Genomic DNA, 22612 nt, shown 5'->3' with positions numbered 1-22612 from the left:
GTTATCTCATTTCTCTGCTACATCAGGTAGAGTACTGTCATGTGATGTTCTTCAGACGTTGATTTTTGATGCAAGCCTGGTAAGTATTAGCCTTACTTGATGAAGGCTCTGAGTAGGGCAGATGATTCCAGTCTAGTGTTTGATGCTCTCACAACTTCACATTTGAAAGGGATTATGATGCCTTTGTCAACTAATGATGAAGAAAAGTATAAATGTTGAAAGTAATGGAAATACTTTACAGTTGTATTTAAAATGTATTTTAGAAATTTGAAGTATGTGCAAATATGGAAAAGTAAATAGTGGTTTCCGGAAAATATGGTGGCTAGCAAGTTGATGGTCTGTACAGAAAAGGACTCGGATATGTTACAGTAATACAAATATTTGCATTCTAGAGAAATTCTTTGTACGCTGGTATAACCACATTAAGGGATTAGATATGCATGCATTAGATATGCAGACATTCCGTGCACTGAACTTGCTTTTATCCTAACCTTAAATCTTAGCAGGAAATCCATGTAGTGTAGACTGCTGGAGTGCATTATAATTAAGCTTAATTGTAGATTCTTGCACGTTACTGGAGACTTGGTCTGCATTGAGAAATGGAATGTGTGGATTAGATGTCTGATTTGATAAGTCGTAAACTATTGTAATGCCACTTTCAGTGCAGATGATTGATTGGATGCTGAAATAGTTAATATAGGCTTCATTTACTCTGACATGCAATATATCTGTTGACCTTCAGTTAGAAGCTGTGTTGGCATAGTTGGCAGGTTGCTTAAAAGTCACTTTAAACAACAACAAAAAAAAAGTTTCACTTTTCTAACCAGCCTAGGCAAGAGAAATATGATTAACTAATTCTTATAGCAATGTATTTGCCAGCTTTATATTGGTTAAAAATTATAGGGATTCTTTTGTTGCTGGGGGCAATTGAGGCATTTTGTATCATGTAAGTGTATACACATGTAACTTTGTTCTCTAACTTCTTGGTCTTTCTAAATTGATAAGTAAATTATCTTCAAATTTGAATATCAGTTGTGGATCAGAACTTTCTCTTTAATTGTAGTAAGAGAGTACGCCAAGAGATCAAAAAGCGAGGATGAACAGCTGTGACTATAGTCTGCACACATGGGACATACACAGGCCATTCATAGCAGCAAACTTTAGGCCATATTCTGTTTGTCCAGATCTATTTCTATGCCTCGAAGAGTGAGCAGTCAATCCTGTAATCACTGACATACTTGGAAGATGTTGTTCATCGCATAGCACTGCAGGGAAAAAATGATAAATTGAAATTTATTTTGATGTTCCAACTGATTTGGTCATCTGCATGAGATGAGTATTAAGTTTGCATACTAAATTGGCTTTTGCTTGAAGTAAAAACAAAGAACAGATCTGCAAACCCCTCAAAGCAGAAGGAATGTGATGTCTAAAACCTACTCAGTAACAAAGCTCATCTCCTCAAAACAACTAAAACTGTGAAATATTTTTTTCTTCTTTTCTAAAAAAACAAACAGCACCTTTAATTTACTTTTATTTTTTCTGCAGTAATACTCTGCAGTGAATGGAGGTCACTGTGCAGGGAAATAGCCCAGAGAGTCTTTTGCTGGGCTGTTTTCTACACTAAGGTAGTTGACAAAGATACCTTAAACCACAGAAAAGCAGTGTTATTGCAAAATAGTAGTCTGTCGTAGATCGCTGTAGCTGTTTTATTTACGTTTACAAGCTTTTTGTCCAGTCACTAGACAATTTCAAGGTATTTAACTCTATAAACTCAGAGTTAATTTATTATGAACTTTTAAGTGTGAATTATTTGGAAGCCTGGATTGAATTTGATTGTCTTAAGATTGTATTTTATTTTTTTCTGCAATGCTAATTCCAACTCTCAAAGAGAAAAGGAAATTCATAACTTCCTGAGTTGCTTCCTTTTCAGTGTGTTGGCAGTAAGTACTTCAAAATTAGAAATGAATGGACTGGGGATAAGAAAGTAACTTGTTTGTTTCCTGTGTTACAGACCTGGCTACTGGAAACATTCTGCATGGTCAAGCAATACTCTCTGACAGGCTTATTTTCTATGAAATGAAGTTTAATCTTGAGGTAAGGTTCTGTTTACTTTTACCTTTCTTTATGCAATATGATGTAGAATGAGAAATTACAGAAATTTAAAACCTTTATCTGCTGCCTGTACTTATTAGTATAGTGTTGGTTTTTTTTAAATAATCCATATGAATACATACATCTTTTGCTGTGTTTGTGAAAAGAGAAATCAAGTTGAAAATTAAATGCAATGCATGAATATCGAAGCTCCAAGTAAACACTGAGATTAACAGCCAGGAGACTAACTTGACCATTACAGCTATTGACTATTTTTAAACAGTTTCCAGGGAGGAAACCTAGATACTGGAGGATAATATCATAAAATAAATGAGTTCTCTAAGCCTTAGGAAAAAAGGGCTGTGCCTTTTACTGGTATGAGAACAAATAGTTGAAAAGACAACTTTGTTCCATCTTAATACATGTAAGAAAAGTGGCAGAGAGAACAAAGGAAAATCAATACTAGACTAAACAGATATATTACAGAATCACAGAATATTATTTCTATACCATAATGTTTTGATAAGTGAATGTCATTTAGAAAGTGTTAAGACTGGCTTTGGACAAAATGTTGATAAATCCTGGTCTAGATTCTTAATTTGTCAGAATTATTTTGACCTTGTACACATTACTGTTATAAGTGTGTCTCTGGCTCTGACTTCTCATCTGGAAATGATGCTTGTAATACTAAAAGGTTGTTAATGGAATTTTGTCCTGTTACTGTCCAAAATCTTTGAAAAATACCTTTAGTGAGCTTGGAAACAGCCTATAATTAAAACAGCATGTCTAAGGACAAGATTAAACGATGTAAAATTGTTGAAGAGTAAATAGTTACTTACTGGATCATAGTTGCAAGTCTTAAGGCTCGATGGTTAGCAACTCTTTAATTCTTATTGTTTTATAGGTAGAGCTAAGTATAGGGAATTCCTATAATCAAGCCTAACAGAACCTTGTAACTAGTGTAATTCTATGAATTAATACTGTATTAGGTCCTCCTTTGCAATGCCACCATTTTCCTCACTTTAGTGATACTTGTATGAAATCACTGTTATCAAGTGTGATATCAAATAGTATAGCTAAAGATGTTAATTAGGTTTTGATTTAAGAAATTCACTCTTAAAAAGTATCATACATCTTTTATCAGTCAAGCTAATTGTGTCTGGCTGTGCAAGTGATTGAACTGGATTGCTAACTCCTTACATATCAGACATAACAGATGCTATTGGGAATACTCCCTGATGCCTAGCTGTGAAAGCAGATGTCCCCAAGGAAATATTTTCAGTTCATTCATGTTGACCTGTTTCATGAATGTATTGCTTAGTCTGCAATCATTTCCCTTTTCTCTGTCAACAATATCAGCTTCTGGCTGTTCCAAATGTGAGCAAAAATGTAAACAAATGGTGGGAGAACAAACTGCTTAAATTCACTGACCTCTTCACATGGGATCTTGGTTCACCGATGGCAGTAAGACCTGCTTTAGTATCTGAAGTTAACTAAAGATCTTTCTGAAAAAGCTTCATACTGAACTAGTCATGGAAAACATAGATCTGAATCTAAAGCTTGTCTAGGCTGTGTCTCCTTCAGTATATGGAGATTAATGGGGAGTGTATGTGGAGACTGGAAATTGAACTGAAGTGATTGTGAGCTAAAATAATACCCAGTAATAGGAGAAAGTAACTACTAGTGGAATCACTGCCAGAGGAGTATGAATAGTAAGGAGTGCTTCAAGTTCTTCTTGGCATGCATATGCTGGATGGAAGGAAAACAGAAGCTGATCTCTTAAACTTTTCTTGATTACGTTTAATGTTGTGGTTGTTTTGCAGAAATCTAACTCGATATAATACTTTTTGAGCATTAATGGGCATGTGGTTCCTTGGAATTTACTAATACAAAAGTGTCCAAGGAAGCTGATATTTCCTGTCTGCCATGATTCAGAGTTTTTTCTGTATCAGACAGTTCAAGATACTAAGACGAGAAGTTTGATGTTAGAGAAAATTTGCCATTATATGGCTTTGAGAGAGTGATTTGCTTATCAATAGCTTATGAATTTAAAAAAGCTATGTATTCTATTGCACTTGAGGAAATTGGCTAGCAGTTCTCCACAAAGAAAATCTTGACCTTTCTTAATTTCATTAAAAGCTTTATCAGTTTGTAAAACAGCAGAGCCAGACTTGTTTGTATCAGATGGTGAACAAGGTAAATAGTATTTGCTGTGGTGATAGTTGAGTAGTGTTTTTTAAAAGCAATACCGTACCTTGATGCATGCAACAATTGTGAACTTAATTCAAATATAAATAGTTGGTCAGCATGTAACTTTGGTTGCAGCCATTAGTCTCACAGGGCAAGCAGATCAGAAATAGGTCTTGTGCTGCAGGAATTCTTGAGTGTTGCTCCCTCCATTCTGAGTTTTCTTTGTGGATTTTTTGTTGTGTGTATAAATTAGTCACCCCTCTTTTTTATTTTATTGTGCAATAACCGTAGTCTTTGTAAACAGTGTTATTGTTAACAGTGAACTGGTTTTAAGTCCCAGTTTTCAATCATTGGATTGGTAAAGGGATTTTCAAATACTGGATGTGTGTTGAATGTTCCAAGTTTTTAATCTGCTTTTCTTCTGTTCTCTTGACAAAATTCTCAAAGAAAGTTCTGTGGACTTTCAGAGAGCAAGCACCAGCTGATAGGCACAATTTTAGTGCTGGTTACACATGGCCAAAAGATGTAAATGTTCAAAAGGCTTTTGGGTGATTGCTTGATAATTTGCTATCAAGTCATTTTGTTGTGTTTTTTTTTTTTTGTTTTCTATTAAGATTGGGGTCGGAGAAGAAGGTATTTTCAGACTGTATATTTGGAATCATTGGTGAAAGTGAAATTTGTGAAATATTGTTGTCCTACTTCCTGCAGCCTGCCTTGGCAGGCTCTTTTTTAATGGACAATTTTTGCAGGTAGGAACCCTACAGGGAAATAAGTCAGAGCGTGTCCCCAATTTGGAGCTTAGCTGCTTGATTTGCAGGTTTAGTTCAAATATTCTGACTATCCCCGTTTTATGTATTCCTTTGCTTCCCAATTAAAAAAAAAAATAAAGGAAGATGTTTTTGATCTCAGAAAAGCAGGTCCACTTGGTAAGTGTCTCTGAGGTGGCCAAACTGGTAGTTGTTGAAGGTTGAGACCAGCTGAAACAAGTGGAAGTCCAAGCTAGAATCATACATGCTTTCGTAGGAAATAATACTTGTAGTTGTAAATTGTATCTCAGGTTCATTTCCCATTTGTTGCTGGATATAATCGATAGAAGTGGTAACAATAACAGATTATTTTTCCCACTTGGACTTGGAAAATAACCTCATACCTTTTTTTTTTTTATGCAGTAACATTTTTATTGCCCTCTGATATTTTTGTGTACATTGCAAAGGGTGGTGGCTTAAGTCTTCTTGGAGGTTGAATCTAGTATATAAAAATATAGTGAATTTCCTTGCTCAGCTGCTTTCTCCTTGAATGCTTTTGTCCATGAGCTGAGGTGAGGGAAGTCCTGGTAGGGTACTTCATTGTGGATTAAGAAACAGTTTTCTGGAGGGATGGTTTCTGTAGAGAATGTACTTGGTAATCCTCTTCTGGATATTGAACTTAAAATGACAGTGGTAGCATGAGTTCAACACATCTTTTCTTATGAATTCATACTTCTGTCACAAATACTAGCCTAATATTTTTTCAGTTGTATGCACAAGTGTGTGTTCCATATACATGTGCTCATATGTACTTAGGTATGCAGGTGCAGAGTACGTGTTCTTCCATACTTAGGGCATATGTAATATTTTTCTAATATGTGTGAGTAACTCATTTTAAGATGTGAGCAGATGGTTATGAGCCATAAGATTAATCCAGCATTTTAGGTGCATTTTGAAATAGGCTCTGTCAAGAAAAATAATAAAATATGTGAATTGGGGCTCAACCAACTGAAGAATCTGCTGATTTGACTATGAGCTTTTAAGTAAGAGCATCACCAGCATCTCTTAATGAACATATTTGTTCATAAAGGTTTGCACAGGTTTGACCTGAGATTAGCACACAGTTGGCAATGTACTAGACTAATTATCTTCTAATTGACTTGCAATGTGTGTGCATCCTCTTAAGCCCTATAAAAATCCAGCAGCATTTTATGATCTTACCTTTTTTATCTCTATAGTAGTAGCTGCTTTGCGCTTTTATCCTGGTATCTTCAGAGACTGAGGCTTTTCTCAAGCTTTAAATCAGTTTCAGGAACTGTCATGGGGATTACACCATTCTATAATGTCCTCCCCTCCGTATCCAGTAGTTGTGAGCATTTACTGTGGGGGAATGGAAATAGTCTTAAAGCTGAAAATACATGAATATAATGGTGTTTGCTTGAACCAGTTGCTGATGAATGTTGCTTTTTCATGTCTCAGTTTCTCTGCTCTCATATTTTGTGGCTGTTTTGTTATGATGCTAGTCCATTAGACAGAGAGAGAACTGGCTTTGAGGGATTATTTTTCCTAGATTTTCATGTTACTTCCCTCATAGAGTGAAGTAGTCATATCTTGATCAGTCTTAACAGCTTTCATCTTCAGCTTGTATCCATTGTCTTTTCATGTGTAACAATTCTGTGAATGTATTTGAATCCTTCCAAATGAGTTAGAGCTGAAATGTGAGAGGGCTGTGATGAAGGCTTGCTAGAGTAACACATGGCTGAGTAGAGCTCCTGACTCTACCAGTGTGAACCCAGCTGGCGTACAGAAATTCTGAACACCTCAGGAATGTTGACTTGATAGGTGCAAGGACACTATCCTTGCTTAGCTTTCTTGCTAAGCAAGGATGGTGTTAGCAACTGAGCCTTCTGCTTGCTCTCTATTACTTCGTCTCTTTCATTTACTATTACTCTTTCTGGTACTCTACATTTCTTACCTGGAGTTCATCTTGTTAGTCATTTGTTGTTGTTCTCATGTTGAAAAAGTAGTGTTGTTTTTTTTTTTTTTAAATCTATATTGTTTATTAATAAAAACACAGGAGTCTGTTGGGTCTACCAGAAACCTTGATGTTAAAAAAAAAATAAAAATAAAATAAATAAATATTACAAGGAACATTAAACTTCTATGATGGCATGAAATGGTTAAGTATCAAGACACTGGTTTTCCTTCCTTTCTCCTTCCTCCCTATTCAATCGATCATTTATTTGGATATAATGGAAGTATCACAGTTCTGTGGGACTACCTTTGTAGTGAGGGATTTATGTTGGATTATTATTGTTGTCCTCACCATTTTATTATTTATTTATTCATCTATTTAATAATCTTTTTTTTTTTTTTCTGTAAACATAATCTCCATGACGTGAACATTGATAAAGAAGGATAATTTATACAGAAATGATGATAATCTCATAATGATTCCAAATTGTGATTGATCATGAGAAAAAATTGTTGGGGTATTATTACAGTATTACAGGATCAAGAACAGAGTATTTAAGAGGTAGAAACATAAGTGAATTAAGAAAGTAGATTCAAGCAGTGACAGGCTAAGCATTGAATTTTTCACTAAATATTGTAAGGCCAAAAAAAAGAGTATTCTGAAGACCCACTTGGTCATATTAGCAGTGTAATGCCAATACACCGTCTAAAGAAAAGGATTCCTTTTTTTCCATTTGAATGGGCAGAATATATTGTGGTGTAAAATACATAACATATTCTACACTGTGTCTATATGCCACTTGAAAAAGAATAAGGAAATGCTGAGTAATACTTAGACCACAGTAGATGAACCCAGTAGGTCATATCCTAGCTGTGTCACTTAATGACTAAATTAACAGCTCTGTCAAGTGGTTTATCACATCCTACATTGGGGTCGTTGCCAAGAAGAGGCAGACATAGCCGGAACTTTGGGTGGCTGCTTTGAATTAATGAAGCAATGCTTTAAAGCAAGTATGCTCTTAAAGGTTGTAAACCCGGGCATAAAAGTATTAAAAAAATAAAAAAAAAAGTCCTTCAAAACATGATAGCATTTCATTGGTCGAAAACAGAGTGAATATACAGAAGTCTGCAAGACTGGATTAAACAGCCCAGTTGGTAGTTTGACCTATTATCATTGCCAGTGTGACTTAGAATCTGGAAGTAATGCTTAAAATAATCTGCTGTTTTGGAAAAATCAGTCTCATATTGGCTTAACTCTTCCACAGAAAAAATATTTTTATCTTCATTTATTCTCTCTATGCCATTTAATTTATATGCATGCTCTTAAATTACTAGAAATATATTCAAAACTGTTTAACTGTCTGACTGTAAGCAATTTTCTGCTCTTTTGATGGATATAGATCAACCTTTCAAGCAGTTATGTTTTTCTTAAATACATAAAATAGATCTGTATCTCAGATATTGTGTAAATTTTGCTCTAGACACCTCTGAAGATGTTTATTGCTATCCTCCCAAGGGAGCCTCTTAAAAGGGCTTATCTGTACAATGGAAGCGCTTGATTTAGAGAGGAACTTAGCAATAGGATGTTGCTTCACCTCTTCTGGCTTCAACAGAAACTCATATTCCCTGTTTTCAACTTTGTTCTGTGGTGTTCTTTCCAAATAGGAGCAAGAGCCTGGAAGGCCTCTTCAAAGAGTTGTGTTGTTGACTGCTGTGTCAGAGGCTTTTACTCCTGAGGCTAATGATTTCCACATTTTAACTAGTTTCAGTCAAGCTCTCTGCTTCTGTTACCCAAAAGCCACCTTGGTTCTGTTCAGAACAGTGATATTCCCATATCATTGTAATTCATGTTTCATCTTGAAGGTACATTCATGTGAGTTAGCAAATATGCCTTTTGACTTGAAAAGCAAACTAGTTGAATTGCTAATAAACTGACTGTCCTATAAACAAATCTTAGAGTCAGGTATTTTTGTTTCTTACATAATTTTGCTTGAAGATGCTTGCTTGCTGGATATGGAACAAAATAGATGATGTTCCCGTATGACTGTGTGAACCACAAATGGCATGATTGATGCTTACTAATGATTCCAAAGGTGGTCCTAGTTCACCTTCATTTTACTGGTTTTCAAATGGCTTATTTTTAAGACTTGGTTTTGGACACTACAGATGAAATCTTAAAAAAAAAAAAAAAAAAAAAAAAATCTCAGCAAAAAATCATAGCATGTAAGTGTTAGCTTTTTTTTAATTTTATTTTATCTTATTTTTTTAATTTATCAGAATGTGTGGTATATGTATATAGGCCTTGTGGCTGAGTAAGGCTTTTCTTAGGGTATGGTACGTTTAAGGTCTTGCATTTAACTGTCAATGCACATTTTACACACAGGATAAAGAATGTTCTTCGGAATAGTGTTAAGCTTCTTGTGTTATAAGTGATGGAAGGCTTATAGTTCTTGTTTGCTTGTTCACGCTTAAACAGTTCTGGCTAGCTACCCCAGACAGCATGTAGTACTTGAGACTTTGTCTACTTCTGGACACCCCTATGCTGATACCTTTGTACTCAGACACCAGAAGTTAATACTTGAAATGGGCAGTTGGTTTACTGCTGGTGCCTTCATCTTTAAGCTTATTTAATCAAAACAGAGGTTTTTGTTTTTGCTTTTGTTTTGTTTTTGTTCTGTTTCTGGCTGCCAGAAGAGTGCATGCTGCTCCCTTCTAAATTTGTTGATGAAATACAACTTCTAGCTCAGCATTCACATGTGTGATATTTGGACATCAGTGATAATTCTTCCTGAAGCACCTCTCTGCAGTGTTCTCAGGGGAATGGCAAAGCAACCGGTCAGTCATGGCATCTTCAGTGTCTTGTCCATCAAGGAGTTTGATGAAGGCCTTGCTGTGCCATATGACCATGTTTCAGGCATGCAACCCACAGCTTAGTCACTTGCTCTACTTTGAGCTGGTGGAGAATCAGCCTAGTGTTCTAAGAAAATATATAAATAGCACCCCTTAAGCACTTTTGAGAGATGCCTGGTACAAATGAGTTACAAACAGACAGCAATGGAGCACTGTAGAGAGGGTGGTCTTCTTTGGAAAGTGTGGCCTTTTACAAGATAAGCACATAAGGTGGCAACAGCGACCGACTGGTTTAACTGGTGCCACTGTGAGTTTATAGTAAAACATGTTTTGTTGATCTTAATGCCTACGCAGTTGCTTGCCTGCCACGTAGTGCCATCGTTACTGATTATGAAAGATGACACTTCAGTTTGCATTCATAAGTTGGGAAATAAGAAATGTAACTAGAAGGACAACTGAGTTTGTTTTTGATTACGTTTTGCTTAGGAAGGTTTTAGCAGGCAGCAGTCCACTGAAGAAGTGCTTGGTATGTTGCAGGAAAATTAGATGTTCAACTGTTGTGACCAGTAGAAAATACAGTGTGCTGTATTGCTGGTGCCGTGTGCCAGCAGTAGGGTGGTGCGTATTGAGATGAATACAGAACTTCTGACCCACTGGGTTGTCTTACTAAGTTAGTCTAATATGAAAATACATAGCTTTGCCTTATACCATCATGTATACATGTAGGCTTTTAGACTTTGATACTCCCATAATCTAGATTTGTATTTTCTCAAGCCTAAATGAACAAGTTAAGGAACATCTCTAGGGAGACAGACCTCTGCTAAATCATAGCAGAGCATTGATTTTCACCAATAGCACTGGCAGTGGCAACTTTGACATGTCAAATATGGACTATGTCCATAATCAATGTTATCTGTTCCATGTTTGCCTGGTTTAAAAATGCAGATGTTTTGGCTTGTTTTACTTCAAGCATTCTATTGGCAAGGATGTGAAATGGAAGCAAAGTCATGTTCATTTCATCATAGCATTAAGCTGAGATAGTTTTAAAAAAACAAGTCTGCGTCCTCTGTTTGCTTAGCAATGTAGCTCAAAATATATAGACCATGTATTTGCCTCATCAGCAGTCAGACACCCCAAGAATTGGGGTAGGAATGGTAGAAATTAAGCCAGGTAAGTATGTGAATGCTCAAGGAGATCGGTGTTAGCTAAATGATCACCCCTGTGCCTCTCATAAGCTATGCTTCTGCTGTTTTGTTGTATGCTTTTAGCTTGATGATAGTTAATTCTTGCTTGAATTACAGGATGCAAACTCCTGTTCTTGTTAATATTCAGAAGCACAGCCTTTTATCTTGGGTTATACGTCTCTTGAGAGTCCTTGTAAAATGCTTCTTGAGATAATTATGCTTCCCCCTCTATCTCTTTGCACAGCAGCTGATGAGGTAGTTTTCATGTCAGTGCCCCCTTTCCAGTCTAGCAGAGCTGGGCTCTGTTACCATTTAGCTCCTCAGGGAATGTGCTGTGAAATTTCTGTATTAGCCATGTGACACCAGGAGGGAAAGCAATTTTAAATGAATTGCCAGTGGAAGTAAAAGGTGAGTATGCTTTGACACTCAGCTTTCTTGTTGTTACTTTGGGAATGTTAACAAGTATTTGCTTGATTTACTATCTTGTGACTTGTCCACCATTAATCTTGTACTTTTCTGGCTTATTTTGTACCAAACAACTAAATCAATAGAAAAGCATTTTACAAACTTATTTAAGGGAAAATAGAAATGTTCAGATCTGCAGATACTTATATTTTTTTCAGTATAGATAATGTATTTGATCAAACTTTCACTGAAAAAAAATTTGACATGAAGGGATGTTTATTGTGTGCACGCATGCATATGTGTGTATATATATATAATATAAATATATTTTTCCCTAGGGAATTTCAGAAAAAATCTTCTAATGGAAAAAAAAAAAGAAAAAAAAAGATTACTTGTTAACTGAGCATGTATCTGCATCTAAACCCAGACCTCTTGTAGCTTAACAGTACCAGCATCGTAGTTCTAGCTGTTGTTGTGCGAATGCATGTCTATGCCAGGGGGCTTTGAGGAAGGATAAAATAGTATCTGCTGAAAGTTGAAGTAAGGCTTTGCAAACGGAAATACAGTGTCTGCTGCAAGTTTTTTCCTCCCAGGTTAGTGACTGCAAGCTATGGTGACATGCTGGTCTCTTGGTGACCCAAATGGGACAGTGATCAGCCCTTCACCACATGGTGCTCCTCTTCCTCTACTGAAGATCACTACTGCCTTGGATGATTTGGCATGTCATTTATATAATCACTCCATAACCCAGTTCTGTCAAAACTAAGGAGAAGATGCTCTTCAAAACATGATGGTCAACACAGGAAAAAAAGCGTCAGAACTGAGTGAACATGATTGTGCAGACAATTGTTGGCAGCTATGAGGGAGGCTGTTAATGTCTGCAGCTGGAAGGTAGCTGGCTATTGTAGTGGTTACGCCAGTGCTGGACTGTGGCTGGAATGGCAGGCATCCCCACAGCCTGATGTTACTTCACTCCAAAGAAACTTAATATTGTCTCATTCTTAGCTCATACTTTTCAGTATTTCATTGTCTTTTCTAATATGTAGGAAATATTTTCTCTTATTGTCATGATCTATCCAAGGTGTCTTTGTGGGTGCATAGGCACTTGCTCATCATTATTCAACCACTGTTTATACTCTTGTTTTGTTGGGATTTCCCAGAACATCGGTACGTACCTGTCAGTATTGGGTTCTCAGTGATGATTCTCTTGTTTTAAGAACTTCGAGCTGCTGCTGTCTTTCCCTTGCTGTCTGGACTGTAACTTATTTCAATCTCCAGCCTTGCAAGCATGGATCAGGTACAGTCTAATTTAGAAATTGCCTACTGCAGTGCTTACAGGGCATTAGATTTAGTACGAGGTGAAACATTGCTTCCAAAATCCTTTTGATTTCCAGGAATCCTCTGATTTTTCATCACCTGCTCCAGAGAGTAAGTGATATTGGGGAGGAGAAACAAAGTGTCTGGTAGTTGCACAGAAAAATATTTGAATGTGGTGTGAGTCAGTGTATAGAAGCTAAAGGGAACATGGAAGGATTTTTTCCATTGTTTTTCTCTGTGGTGTCAGCCCTTTTTCTTAACCACGTTCATTTTTCTTTTGAGGAAAAACAGCTCTCTTATTTTGGCTGTTACCCAGGAGATGGAAACTGCCTGTCCCAGTTACTGCTGAAAGCCAGGTGGGAAGGTTCATCTTGAGGCTAATCTGAAGTAGACACATGAATACCCACTTTGGATTTTTGAGAACACAGTGTTGAAGGAAGCTGATAACTCATGGGCTCTTTTAATAAGCTATTTTCGGAATAAAGTATATTTTGGCATCTCTGAAAACAGGAGCATTGGGTTCAAGGGAGATTAGACCATTGCATATTTAGGTCCTTCCTTCTTTAAGGAGTAGTATCTGAACCTAGAGGGAAAAAAAAAATAACAAGAAGGCATTGGGAGGCCATGGTAACAGGTTCATAACTTGTAAAATTGTAGTAAAGACTACAGGGATTAATTTACCATGTCTGTGTATGTAGAGCAGGGGGAAAAAAGGGTTCTTTTGCAGCATGGAAGACCTAGGTTGAAAATTTGCAAGGTGAGGTGGTGGTAAGATATAAAAACTAATAAAAACAAACAAACAAACAAACAACTAAATGAGTGGTTCCTTGTGGATGTTGTGGACTTGATTTCAATAGAGCTTCGTAAGAACAGATAAAATAAGCACCTGCCAGGGACACCATAGGGATGCACCATTTTTCAGTAAAAGGGACTAAACTAGACTGCCTCTGCAGGTTCCTTTGGACACATGCTTTTATGGTGGTTCTCCAATGCACAATCACAAAGTGAAAATATTATCAAGCTAGGAAACAATGTAATGCATTTAGTAGGGGTTTTTTGGTGTAAATATGAAATGATGGGTCATCACCTTGTTTTGAAACTTATCAAGTATATGATGAGATCATACTGGTGAAGCTGTTTCCAAGTTCTGACTTACTCTGTTCTGTATCTTACTAGTGAGATCCTGCCCAAAAGCTGTGTTTTGCTAATTTTATACTAACCTAACAAAAGAAGTAGTACAAACTGCAAAATCACAGCAAGTTTAGCAGAATATCTTTCATTATAGATATTTACCTTTCCCATTAAAGTTTCATACTCTAGCTTCACCATTTGGCTTTTCTCTGTCCCCTTTTCTCCATTCATAGACGGAGATCAGGCACTGTACTGAATTTAAATGCTTCCTCATAGTGTGCCCTTTTAAAAATCCAGTTTTGAGTGATCCATATGAAAGGGTTAATTACACTTTTAAAACTTATCTGTTGGAATTAACTGTGTCTATTTTCATGCCATTACTTTGTGACCCTTCACCTTAATAGAAAATTTTGTTTTCTGACATGATATAAAGATTCAGAATTAAGAAGCATAATAATACGTCATCATAACTTACACAAGGCCCCACTGACTACTGCCAGTGCTGATAATAAAGGATTTGTATGTATGTCAGGAAACTTTCAACCTAAGTGCTAATTTATGACTATTAAGTCCTTGGTCTAGTATTTCTTAACAGGAAACAATGAATCATTTCATTAGACATGGTGATGTTTGACTTCTTTAACCTTAAAAGAAGGTGGATAGGTGGATCTTGGAGAAGGTGTTGCCATGTGCCTTTGCAACTGCATTAGCTATAATGTTAGTGTACAGATCGGTTGAATGTATATGTTAGCAGAAGAGAGGAGACATCTTTCCATGTTTCTACTCTTTTTTTTTTTTTTTTTTTAAAGATGATTGTTGAATCCATTTATATTTTTTTATGAATATTTCCCTTCAACCAAAGGCATTCATACCCAAAGCTAGACTGTATCTTGTTCATGGAAAAGTTGAAAAATCCAGGAAAAGGTCAACATCCACGTTACCTTCTAATGGACAAGACAGCTCAAGTTTTAAGATGATACTTGTGGGTCCCTTCCAAATCGGGATATTTTATTTAATGTGAGCGGCTTGCAAGCCTCACCTTTGGCTTCAATAAAAAAGCAAAGAGGAGAGGAAAGCTTTTTTCTGGAAAACGTTTTCCAGTACTTGTATTCACTGGTGTCACTTTCTCTCTTAATCTTTTTAAGAGGAGTAGCAACTGGGAGAGAGTGAGAGTCCTAAGGGCTGCATTTAATGTCCCTGCCCTAACACATTCTCCAGACAGAGGAGGGAGCAGGAACTGTGGCTCACCATACTGCACCAGAATCAACAGACAGGTTTTAGAGGTGGCCTGTGAGTTAGGGTTGCTTTCTGAGCAACTTGCTCAGGCTGTTTTTCAAGCTGATATGTCTTTTTTCCAGCTGTTAGTATGCCACTTGTTGTAACAGTGCACGTACATACACATGAACATGTAATTCTCCCAGGGAACCTTCTGGATGGTGAAAACTGCTCCAACCTGTGTTTTTTCCAGATAATTTTGTTTTGGTGATGCTCTGGCATAAATTCATCGATGTTTCCTGTACATTTTTCCTCTCACTGACTTTTTTTTCCATTGTCAGTCTGAAAATCTGGCACTGTGTAGTATTTTATACTGGTGGTAATAAGTGGTTCTGGAAGTAATAATAATAATAATAGTAATAAAGTAGAATGATTTAGCTTATTGAGAGGCAGCTGGGTGGGTTGCCCCAGTAACATGTGGGAGTGTGACATTTTAGAGCTAGAGTTACTCCTAAATGGTATTAGTAGAGAGATGATTTGTCTGTGCCTTGGAGAAGGGTGCAGTCATGGAGCTCAGTACTTTGGTGTTGTGTTTTCTTAACACCCTTGAAATATAAATGGTGGTTCCTTCTTATTGCTTTAAGTGAGTTTGCCAAATTGAGTATTTGGGCTGTAAAAAGATGCACAACTGGCCTTTAAATTTTTATCTAGTGGAATGTGTCGTCAAATTATCAGCAGCAGCTAATTTGAGTCCTTAGAATCTCACACCCTCCTATTTAAAAACATGCACATGCATTTATGCAGAAAGCATTTTAAGATTTTGTTGTTTCTGTATTTATGCAGAAAGGGTTTTAGTTCTGAAGAATTTTTGAAGATCCCTATGGAAAGTCCAGTGATGGAGGTGTGATTTGGAATGTGAGGAAAGACACTTGAGACAAACCCCAGACAATTTACAAAATGAAACAAAAATCATTTGTATCTTCCTGTTTTTGTAGACAATAGCTGTCATATTCAACGACATTTCTGAAATAGAACTGGAATGAAAAATAACTTGTTCTTGGAGCTCTGGGTAGGCACATAACAGGATAGAAAAAAATCTAGTGGATTTATGCAGTCTTGAAAAGAACACACAGTATTGCATACTTCAGAATCTGCGTTGTTTAATGTAGTTTTTCTAAGCAGTTTATTACCAGCCAATCTACATGTTCTAACAAAAGGTGCTGGTGAGAGTCATGTTCATCGTTAGGGGAACCAGTTAATTTCTTCATCTGAAAATATGTAGCCTTTGTCTTTGGAAAGCAACCTACTCCTTCCTGCACCCACTGATTCCCATGTGTCAGGATCTAAAAAGGAGGAGGAAAAAATAACCATTTTGATTTGAGTTTTGCATATTGAAAATTTGACCTCTAATTTGTATTTGTTATTAAATAAATCTGTCATATTGAAGAGTGAAAAATGGATTTAATGGAAATTATGCAGTTGCTTTTCTGTCACTACTAAATACTTACTATTGGTGATATACCCAGTGAATGTATTGTTTTCTTATGCAGCATTTCGTCATATCTCAGACAAAATATTAATCTTTAGTAATGTGTACGCATCTCTTCTGAAAATGAATTTTCAGTATGCCAAGAATAATACGTGTTTGGGGACAGTTTCTAGCTTGAGGATGCTAGTGGGACTGTACATGTATAGGCAGCTATTGAAAATGTATCATTCTTTTAAAGTCATTCAATTTTTTTTTTCTACAAACAGTTTGAGCATATGAAAGAGTTAAGTGGAAAATTCTGAGCAATAATATATCACTGCTTTTTCAGACAATTCAGTAGAAACTTGCAAGATTTTGAACACCATGGTAGCACTTTCCTTGAAGATCTGTGTCCGCCAATGCAATGTAGTGAAGACGATGCAGTTTGAACCATCCACTGCAGTGTATGATGCCTGCAGAGTTATTCGTGAACGAGTTCCAGAGGCTCAAATGGGACAAGGTGAGTTCCTTTATTTATCCTTAGTCGATTCACTGGCTGAATTGAAAATATACAGACCCATGCTGTTTTTACTGTCTGTTGTGTTCCTTCATTTATCTTTATGGTTGTAGGGTTTGTATTTTAATTTAAAGAAGACTCCGGAGTAAAAGACACAGAGTTGAAACAGAATTTTAAGTGGCTGAAGTTAGCTGAATTTTTGAAGTTAGCTGAATTCTTTCTTCTTGTGGTGAGACAGATTTTTTTCTACAATGGGAACATTTTTTGGTGAAACTTTCACTTTCTATGTAAATTGCTTGTTTGGCTGAAGGATCGCTTTCCCTTTGTGCGCACATTCACCAGCCTTCTTGAATCTTGCTCTGTTCTCTGAAAGGCCAAGTTATTGGAGAACAGATTTTGTGGTATCATCTTAAAGCAAAGCTTGTGGTTACACTTTCTAGGAAGGTCTGGGTAAACTTTTTTGGTGCCTCACCAAAGAAAGGGACAACGTGGATTACCAAAGAAGGTTGGACATCTCCAAAAAGCAGAAAAGGAAATGCTTTAAACTGTTTAAGTTTAAAAACAAACAACAAGAACACAAAAACAAAACAAACAAAAGAAAAACACACCATATTCAGAATGGTGTTACTCATTAATCAAATCTTTCTGAACATATTGAGCAAATTAGATGTGAAAACACTGAAATATTTGTTCACTCAGGCAGAAAATCTGTTTTAAATTTAGTCAAAGTTCAAAAATCCAGATTCTTCAGAATCATTTGGTTCTCTGCTGTGTATAATGCCACTAGAATGTAATTGTTAGAACGGTTTGAGTTTTTTGCACAGCTTTCCAGTATTAGAGGTCTTCTGAAAACCTTGTCTAAATGTTAAAATAAAATAAAATAAAATCCAGTCATGTATGATAATTGGTATTATTTAGTAATGCTTCTCCTTTGCAGAAGCCCTTAGGAGGTCTAGTAACAGAGCTTCTATTTTTCAGATATAACCTGTGTGTTTCTGATATGCTGATATCCTAAGGCAGTTGTTTTGAACAGCTGTTATATTCAGTGAAGTCAAGTAATAAATAGCCCTGAATATCATAAACTTCAGAAAAGCCTGGGAACTCTCTTGATTTATTTATTTTTTTTTTTTGTGATTGCAGTGCAATTACAAACTTTAAACATCTTTCTGAAGTTGCAATGCATGACAATATATACGTGTGTGTGTGTGTGTATATATATATATATATATATATAAAACAACATATCCTTTCCCCTTCTTTGTGGCTGTTAAAACATTTGTTTGCCTGTTCGTTAGGAAAACTCATACTGGTGCAGTACAGAGTGACCTAACCAGTTCCTGCACAATAGAAAACATTGTCTTGTAGTTCTACTATCAACCATGTAAGTTTCACTTCTCCAACAAGCTTACATGCTGGGACAGATGCGACTGTGATACTCATGTGCAAGCTGCACAGCTACTGCTATTTCATTACTAGGGTGCGCTCCCCAGAAGTGAAAAGTAGAGCAGTCAACGCTTCCTTGGTAATTCTGCTCTCAGTGCAAAGTCCCTTTGTGTGCAAATGTCACAAGCTATTTATAGGCACAGATTCTAAAATTTCATTTAATTGATTCTGTACTGAATTTGTGTCCATAAACATCTCTGTTTGGATCACTTGCCTTTTCAGTGGAGTTTTTAATTATGGTCTGTAGGAGAAGTTGTTCTTACTCAGTTTCTTGGAAGGGTTTTTCCTTTAAAAGTCGGTATCTTTCAGCTATGTTTTTATATCTTTGCATAAGTAACACTGTGTTTAATGTAAATGTAGTTGAATAAATGTGAATTGTATCTTTAAAATACACTTAAAAATGAAACACTGTCCCAAAGTTGTAGCTATGTTTACTTGACGTTCTAATCAGAGGGTGTGATCACATGGCTGAAAATTAAGAGGTATGCTGTCCCTTCATGGGGCTGTTGTAACAGACGGTGTGCACACAGGTGACTAGCTTTTATGGAAATAAGCATTAGCTTCAACTTTAGGACAAGAGTTAGAGCAGGCTCAACTGAAGAACAGTAGCTTTTTCTGTTTGTGATAGTGGATTTGTCTAAGAATGTGCTGTGTATCAATTCTTCATGCTTTAGTAGTCTTTCAATTGACAGTCATGATATTCATTTTGTGTACCTGGAGTCTAGGCTTTGAAGCTTAAGCCTGAATTTGTTCTTCCGTGGCCACAAGAGTTTTACCATTTACTTGTGTTTGTGAAAGAATCAATTGGTTTGTGCTTAGCCTTCAATATACGCAGATTTTTTTTCCTGAGATTGTTACCACAAATATGATTCTGAAAACCTCTTTTTCACTTTATAAACCTGAAACATCTACCAAAAAAAGATTTGGATGTTCAGCATAGGCAAAGTATGTTAAGGGTTGAAAACAATGTTTTGAAATAGAACTACTGCTTGAAATGGTATACTATGATTAAATCCGAACTGCTTGTATTTTTGGATCTCTAAGGATATAGGTCTTTAAGCAGGACCTATGAGCATTTTAAAAAGGTCTTATTTGTAATAAGTTCTCTCTAATATAATATAGATGATCCATAATGGATGTAATATGTGCATATTTAGTGAAGCTTTTGTTCAAGTCTTCTGTAATGCCTGATATACCCTGCTATCTGCTGCTAAATTAAATATTATTCTGAAGCACAGCAAAAAATAAAGGCATACTAGTTCATTAAGAATGAGGAGTAAACATAATGGAAGCTTAATCATGAACCTGAATAATCTTGAATAAAATGATGATTTGATGAGGTTTTATATTTTTCAATGAACTGTCTTTTCTGTTACACAGCCTCTGACTATGGATTGTTCTTGTCAGATGAAGATCCTCGTAAAGGTATATGGTTGGAGGCTGGAAGAACACTGGATTATTACATGCTGAGAAATGGGGTATGGTACAAATCTGTTGCTTTGTTCATCAACATGTTTTCAGAAAGCTTGTTTCCCAAGTAGCAAGAACAATATTTAGTGTTTGGAGAGGTAGGAGAAATTTGAGTCTTTTCTTGAAACTGATCCATTTCAAACACATATACATGCATTTAAAAAAAAAAAAAAAAAAGACGGGAGGGGGGAGCATCTTGCTTCAGGAATCTACCCTGTAGAATTGTTTTTGTGGTGGTTTCCCTAAATGTTTAGAAACAGTATTGTTTACTTCATAGGATATATTGGAGTACAAAAAGAAACAGAGACCTCAGAAAATACGTATGTTGGATGGTTCAGTGAAAACAGTCATGGTGGATGATTCTAAAACAGTTGGTGAATTGCTGGTTACCATTTGCAGCAGGATAGGTAAGATTTTGGGACCTACATATTCAAGAATATTTATTTGCTTATTCCCATATTGACATCTTGAAATTTAGGATGCCATGTGTGTTATTGGATAGAAGTTGACACATGTTGACAAATGTTGAAATAATGTTATCAGTTAATGTTGACCAAACATTTGTTTCAAAGCTATTGTCCATGCTTTCTTGTGAAAGTCAGTAGAGAATTAGCTATATCCTTTAACTTCAGTATTTAACATTTGAAGGCACAGGTATCTGACAGTACTGTTTTAACTTCTTCATTGTGTGTTACTTATACAAGCTTTCCTGCTAGGAAACTAAATTTTTGCTAAATATTAATGACATAGAAGTTGTTGACCTTGAAATATATCTAAACTTACATTTTTATGTTATGATTTAGGTTTAGTTACAATATCATGTTACTTCTGTAACTACATATGGAAACCATCCAGAGCAGCTGGCCTAAAATGTATCATTTTGGTTATAGTCTGTTTTTATATTTATCTAAATAAAGACATTTTAGGAAACTAACTCAAATTTACCTATAAGCAGGCATTCAACATGGATTACTTTAAATTATCTTAATCTCTTGCTTCATTCTCATTTAGAATTAATGATCTTAATTTGACTGAGATAGATTTAGATTAATTCACTTTCAAGGTAGATTAAAATGTGTGTTTTAATTGTGTGAGTGTTTCTGTGCTGGATTCCAATGTTCTGAAATTAATTTGCTCTAAAAATTAGTTTGACTAATTTTCATGAATGTGGTCATATATGCAAGCATTTATTTAATTTGCTTTCTTGTATAACATAAATATGCTGTGGAGGAAGATGATGAGAGAAATGAGAACAGCATAGCATATATACTAAATGCTGTGAACTCTCTTTTTTTTTTTTTTTTCAATTCAGTTTCATGCAAAATTCATGGGAAGAGTTTAGTTCTGGAACTCTACTCATGTGTTTTTTATTCCTCAGTCTGCTGTGCCACATTTCTTCTGCACATTGTGGGCAAGCTAAAATCACCCACTTCTCAGGAAACAATTGTAGGCATCCGCGAAGGGAAATGCACCTTCAAATATGATATATTTGAAGAATAATGCCAAACATTAGAGAAACATCTTCAATGCAGAACTTGTAGATTATTCTTGGGATCTCCTTCCCCATGCTTTGGTCTGCATTTCATCTGGAATATCTTCATTATACTTGTAATGAACCATTGGTGTTTTAATACATGGAAAAAAATTTTATCTGTGTCTTAAATGTATTAATTTTTTTTTATTACAAACACTGGATTTATTTCTAATTCCAGGAATAACCAATTATGAGGAATATTCCTTAATCCAGGAGAGCATTGAAGAAAAGAAAGAAGAGAGTACAGGAACACTTAAGAAAGATAGGACATTGTTGCGTGATGAAAGAAAAATGGAAAAATTGAAGGCAAAGCTTCATACTGATGATGATTGTGAGTAGTGAATTCCAGGATGATTCTTTCACTACTACCTTTCCGCAGAACAGGGCAAGAAAATCATACAGGACTGCATTTTTAGCTTCTTCAGTATGACTCACTTGTTCCCTACGTGTATTGTGTATGTTCATATATGGTGTCATCTACTACTGTGCATTTTTGAGTTCAGTTAAATAGACAAATTGTTGCCTCTAGCTATGAGAGAGAGTATGTCTTTTTGAAGTGTTTTTCTTGCTTTTTTTTTTTTTTTTTGTGGTGGAGTTATAACTTAGAGTGGGAAGGGAAGATTGTTTCCATAATGACCCTTTTAATCCCTTCATTCAAGTTGGATATTTAACTACTGATGCCTACTGAAAGCCATCCAAAGTTATGTCTAGTTTTGTCTTTGAAGTGTAAATGGAGTGTGCCAAAGAACTAAGACAATATTTGATCCGTTCTATATGCAAAATGATGAGAATTAGTTTGTTTTAACATCAGGGGACTAAGATGAACTTTTACTGGAAGGAAAATGTTTTAAAATGTATTAAGGGATAAAAAAAAGTGAGCAAAGCAATTGGTTTTGGTGGTGGTGTTTTGGTAATCTTTCAAGTAATACTGCAATGCAGCTTTGAAGGTCTGAATCTAGTACTGAAATACTACTTCTGCTGTAGTTGCTGCTTCAATGGTATTTGTGGTGTTTTATACCACGGGGTAAATTCCTGTTTTTCAGCAGTGCTGTTCTGTTACTAAATTCTCATTTGTAG

General features: G+C 35.9%; 1 protein-coding gene across 4 annotated transcripts in view; it reads left to right on the top strand.

The window, feature by feature from the left end:
* TLN2 (talin 2) overlaps positions 1-22612 on the top strand; it is a 222685-nt gene that overhangs the window by 101731 nt on the left and 98342 nt on the right. For all 4 annotated transcript variants that reach the window (XM_084531652.1, XM_084531655.1, XM_084531653.1 and 1 more), the window contains 5 exons: positions 2012-2094; positions 16921-17091; positions 19912-20009; positions 20279-20408; positions 21714-21866. In XM_084531652.1, coding sequence (XP_084387778.1) covers positions 16956-17091; positions 19912-20009; positions 20279-20408; positions 21714-21866 — 517 coding nt within the window. In that variant the 5' untranslated portion in view covers positions 2012-2094; positions 16921-16955. The remainder of the gene's footprint in view (positions 1-2011; positions 2095-16920; positions 17092-19911; positions 20010-20278; positions 20409-21713; positions 21867-22612) is intronic.

The sequence above is a fragment of the Aythya ferina genome (assembly GCF_964211825.1).
Source record: "Aythya ferina genome assembly, chromosome: 11".
Classification (NCBI taxonomy): Eukaryota; Metazoa; Chordata; class Aves; order Anseriformes; family Anatidae; genus Aythya; species Aythya ferina.
The sequence above is the reverse complement of the archived record's forward strand: the minus strand, read 5'-3'. Positions and strand labels throughout refer to the sequence as shown.